Source organism: Lithobates pipiens, unplaced genomic scaffold (assembly GCF_037356315.1).
Source record: "Lithobates pipiens isolate NorthernLeopardFrog02 unplaced genomic scaffold, aLitPip1_a1.2 Scaffold_8, whole genome shotgun sequence".
Lineage (NCBI taxonomy): Eukaryota > Metazoa > Chordata > Amphibia > Anura > Ranidae > Lithobates > Lithobates pipiens.
Window position 1 is genome coordinate 665,498,476 of NW_027507903.1, and position 5,216 is coordinate 665,503,691.

Here is a 5,216-nt window from a genome sequence, read left to right on the forward strand (position 1 = left end):
GCCTTCATGTTGTAAAGCACTGCATAAACTGTAGGCTCTATATAAACCCTGTATAATAACAATAATAAAGCGGGTGTAATATAATAAGGCTTACCTGTAGGTAAAAAAAAAAAAAACAAACATCTCCTAAATCTGTACGGTTTAGGAGATATTCCCCTGGCAATGAGCCACTGATTGCAGCGGCGCATGCGCACAGGGGTTTCTCGGCTTGAAGCCCGGCAGACGCCGGACCCTGCCGGAAAGAAATCTCCCGCGCGCATGCACAGGAGTGACGCTATCACTGCTCCGGCCACTCACAGCGCCAGAGCCGCGATACCCGGAACACACGACAAGGGAACATGTCATCTACCTCGGCGTGTATCAGGCGATATGTCTGGGCCTCGTTCTAAGGTAAGTATTTCATAATGAGCTAGTATGCGGTGCATGCTAGCTCATTATGCCTTTTCCCTTACAGGTATGAAAAAAAAAATAAAAAAATTCAGTGGGTTTATTACCGCTATAATAATAATGATAGTATTGATTTCATAAAGAATCTTTATTTCACATTAACATTTCATTTCCTAATTCTCCCCCATCACCAGGACACATCTAGTGATTATAATACACCATCACATGATACATTATATTAGGATCCATTATAAAAGAGATTACATAGAGTTCTATTGGTGATCCATTCTATGGGGACACATTATATTGGGGACACATTCCAGTTCTAGTAATCATACATTATTATAGAGATATCATTATATTAGTGATAAATCCCATTATTTCTGTCATTAGTAAATCTCGGGATCATTTCTTCTTATATTTCCTCTGAGATTTTACCATCAATTTTCATCTCTTTCTATTTGTAGATCTATTATTCATTTCTATTTCTTCACACAATAAAATAATCAGTAGAATAAACTCATTGTAAATGTATTAATAATAATCAGGAAAAAATGCATTGATGTGAACGTGTTCCATAGGGATCCATGTTAAAAAAAAAAAAAATAAATGAAAAAACACATTGAAGTGAATGGAGCCTTCAACGCAAAAAGGTTTTTGCTTTTTATGGTTCAATAGACTTCAATGGAGAGGCTGCAGAAAAGCATGTAGTGCGTTTTTAAATCTGCCCCAAACAGCAAACTATCTAAAAAAAAATTAGGAAAAAAAACACAAAGGGTAAAAAACACAAAGGGTAAAAAACCTGCGGAAAGCATAGCAAAAAGCAAAGCAGAAAGGCTGAAAAGCCCCCTGCATAGGTGTGAATGGAGCCTTAGGCTGGGATGAGACTTGTGGGATGCGGGAACCAGTGCGATTCCTGTGCGGGTTCCCTCATCACACCTCAATCACCGGACAGTCACACTGACATCTGAGAACCGCTGCGGGGGGGGGTCAATGGAAAGTTAATGACACCCCCAGATCGCTTCGCAGATTGCAATGCAAACATATCATTCTTATTTCAGTCTGTGTTCCTGTTGGAGAGTTCCCCTCATTTCCTGTCTAGATAAATGTTGTCACCGGGACAGGAAGTGAGGGGAAATCTCTGTAATGGAGCCCCGGATAGAAGAAAAAACCTGACAGGGGATCTAATCCTGACCCACTCTAAAAACAGTCTGGGCTCTCTGATCACATTTTTTCTTCCAGTAATAAATCTCTAGATGACGTCTTCATACATTTCCTCTCAGATTGTTCCATTTATTTCCACCTCTTTGTAATATAGATTGTATGGAGGAGGAGGGGGAGGGGCAGAGAGGAGAGGTGACCCCATCCTATCCCATCACAGTGACCCCACCCCCCTTCTGCCTGATCATGGTTCCCCCCCCACACAGAGGGACCACATGTGGGGGAGGGGAGCGAGGAGGGGAGAGAAGAGGGAGAGGGGAGAGGGAGAGATGACTGAAGTTGCACACTGATATTTTCTGCTTACAAGTTATAATGCATTATTTAAGTTTGTTATGGGATAGATAGACAGATAGATAGGCCACACCCATCCTTTCTGACCAATAGGAACATGTTATTGTTACTGCAATAATTGGACAGATATTCTACCCAATCACAGCGATCAGTAAGAAATCTCACATTTATTTATAGTAGAAAAACTTGCAGGAAGCCCCGCCCACTGCTATATACTATTGGATGAATATTAAATGAATTCCCCTCCTTTGTCTGACGTCACCAGACTGTGGGTGGAGTTCTCACATCTCCCGCCTCCCCCCCACATATCTTTATACAACCTCCCCCTACACATATCACAGCATGGAGGGGCTCAGTGAAGGTGGTGGTGAAGGTGTGGAGGTGTCGGATCGGGTCACACAGATCATAAAAGGAGATCTGCCCGGCCTCATAATCCAGATCTATCCTGACTCTGTTACTGGAGGGATAGGTGGGGAAGAAGATATGATTTCTGTCATATACCACATAATACTGATTACAATACCTGTCCATTGCCCAGGACTTCTTATTATCTCCAATGAATGACTCCTTCCCTCTCCTCCCTATACTGGGGTAACACATCCCAATTCTCCATCCACCTGACCCCCCGACATCCACTTCCCAGTAATGTCTCCCTGAGGAGAAACTCCGACTGCTCATCACCTGAGGAAAATCCTGGAATCTCTCTGGTGTTTCTGGGTAATTCTGGTTTCTATCTGACTCAGATACAGTTTTCCTGTCATCTGATATCTGTAGAATATTATGAGCTGTGTTTCCATCCAGTAATATGTCTGCAGCTCCCTGTATATAGAAGTATACATTTACCTCTCTTATTATATCAGATAATGTGTGTAAGACCCCCGCCACACCCTGACCCCCTCCATCATGGAGGAGCTCCTCATGTCTCTCTCTGTCCTCATTATCTCCATCCTCAGTATCACACAAGTCACCTGTGTCTGATTCCTGTAAGACAGTCAGTGGATCCGTCACGTTACACAGCTCCTCAATGTGACGCAACTTCCTGGACAGCTCCTCCTTCTTTATTTCCAGATCCCGGATGGAGATGGAGATCCGCTCTGCCCTCCTGGAGATGTCCCTCAGGGCTCTCTTCTCCAGGTCTTCCAGATGTCTCCTGAGATCTCTAAACAGGGCAGTGACTCTCTCGGTGTCACCAGCGGCTTCTTTTTCTACTTTCCTCCTGTGTTCCTGCAGACTCTGGACTCTTTCCTCCGTCTTCTCTCTCTTTGTCAGAAGTTTCTGCAGAACATTCCTCAGTGTCTTCTTCTTCTTCTCAGAAGCCTCATCCAGTGTCTCCACCTGGTGTCCCCGATGTTCTCCAGCCAAACTGCAGGACACACAGATACAGGTCTCATCCTCAGTGCAGTAATACTCCAGGATCTTCTTATGGACGGAGCATTTCCTGCTCTCCATGGACAAGGTGGGGTCACATAAGACGTGTTCTGGGGACTTTTTGTGGACTCTCAGGTGTTTATCACACAGAGAAACCTCACAGAGCAGACAGGATCTAACAGCAGGTACAGGAGAGTCCACACAGTGAGTACAGAAGACCCCGGACTCCTCTTGATCTGGCTGAGGAGACAGGAAAGTCTCTGCTATGTTACGTAGTGTTATGTTCCTCTGCAGTGCAGGACGACTCCTGAAACTTTTTCTACATTCAGGACAGGAATATCCTCCAGACCCCTCCTGTGTATCCAGCGCACCATCAATACAGACCCGGCAGAAGTTGTGACCACATCTCAGCATTACAGGATCCGTATAAATGTTCAGACAGACGGAACATTCCAACTCAGCTCTCAGATCACCAGACGCCATCGCTGACAGCAGAAGACAAACTAAACTGAAAGTCTCTGACACCGGAGAGGAATGTGGATGGGGGAGGGGTGACGTCCTCCTACACAGGGTGAGGCTGGATGAATATTATGAGTAGAATTATAGAGGTCTGATAATGTTGAACACATCTGTTGTGTGTTCTGACTGATCTAAGGAAGGGCATGAATAAATAAGCCCGAAATATAATCTTTGTCTGAACAGATGATTGTAATGATTTTGTCTGGAATAACTTTACTTGCTTTGTAATCTTTTTCCAAAGATTTGATATAATAAAGCAACACATTTTTAGTGCAGTGACCGGTGGAACTTTATTCTTATATATACAAGGTTGGTGGGAGGATCTGTTTGCTGGCACTAGATAGAAAGCTATGTGCGGTTCTCCTCTACACTTCAACATGAAGTGGTCGGCGGGCAGAGTCAGCTGGTGGATGGAGAGGGCGAGCGGAGTCAGCTGGTGGACAGAGAGGGCGAGCGGAGTCAGCTGGTGGACGGAGAGGGCGGAGTCAGCTGGTGGACAGAGAGGGTGGGCGGAGTCAGCTGGTGGACGGAGAGGGCGGGCGGAGTCAGCTGGTGGATGGAGAGGGCGAGCGGAGTCAGCTGGTGGACGAAGAGGGCGGGCAGAGTCAGCTGGTGGAAGGAGAGGGTGGGCAGAGTCAGCTGGTGGACAGAGAGGGCGGGCAGAGTCAGCTGGTGGATGGAGAGGGCGAGCGGAGTCAGCTGGTGGGCGGAGAGAGCGGGCAGAGTCAGCTGGTGGAAGGAGAGGGTGGGCAGAGTCAGCTGGTGGACGGAGAGGGTGGGCAGAGTCAGCTGGTGGACGGAGAGGGCGGGCAGAGTCAGCTGGTGGGCGGAGAGAGCGGGCAGAATCAGCTGGTGGGCGGAGAGGGTGGGCGGAGTTAGCCGGTGGGTGGAGTCAGCGGGTGGCCAGAGAGGGCGGGTGGAGTCAGCCTGTGTAATGAGACACATTACAAGGGGGCGTGTGTGAAGGGGGCATGTCTTCTGCTGCTCTGTACCTGAGAAATCAAATAAAGACATCAGGGAGAGAGACAGAGAGACACCAGAGAGAAAAAGAGGAACAACAGAGAGAAAGGGACAGCAGAGAGAAAGGGACAGCAGAGAGAAAGAGACAGCAGAGAGAAAGAGACATCAGAGAGAGAGAGACATCAGAGAAAGACGTCGGCGGCTAAACATCCCGACGCCCATCTTGGTACACCCTGCACTCGGCTGTAGTAAGCCAGCAGCGGACATCTTGTTACACCCTGCCCAGCTGGGTGTAACAAGATGTCTACTGCTGCTTACTGCGGCAGGGTGTACCAAGATGGGCGTCACAGCACAGCATTTCAAAAATAAATAATTTCCTCATGTCATTTATTGCTGCATTTCAGTGCCAGCCAACTCTCAGTGCCCATAAGTGCCATCTATCAGTGCTAGCCACTTGTCGGTGCCATCTA

General features: G+C 47.0%; 1 protein-coding gene across 1 annotated transcript; it reads right to left on the minus strand.

Annotated features, from left to right (window-relative positions):
• Positions 1–1,692: 1,692 nt before the first annotated feature.
• On the minus strand, positions 1,693–3,782 carry LOC143961883 (E3 ubiquitin-protein ligase TRIM11-like). Its single transcript, XM_077471218.1, has one exon. It carries the CDS (start codon positions 3,748–3,750, stop codon positions 2,158–2,160), a length of 1,593 nt encoding a protein of 530 aa, XP_077327344.1. The 5' UTR covers positions 3,751–3,782; the 3' UTR covers positions 1,693–2,157.
• Between the last annotated feature and the right edge of the window lie 1,434 nt (positions 3,783–5,216).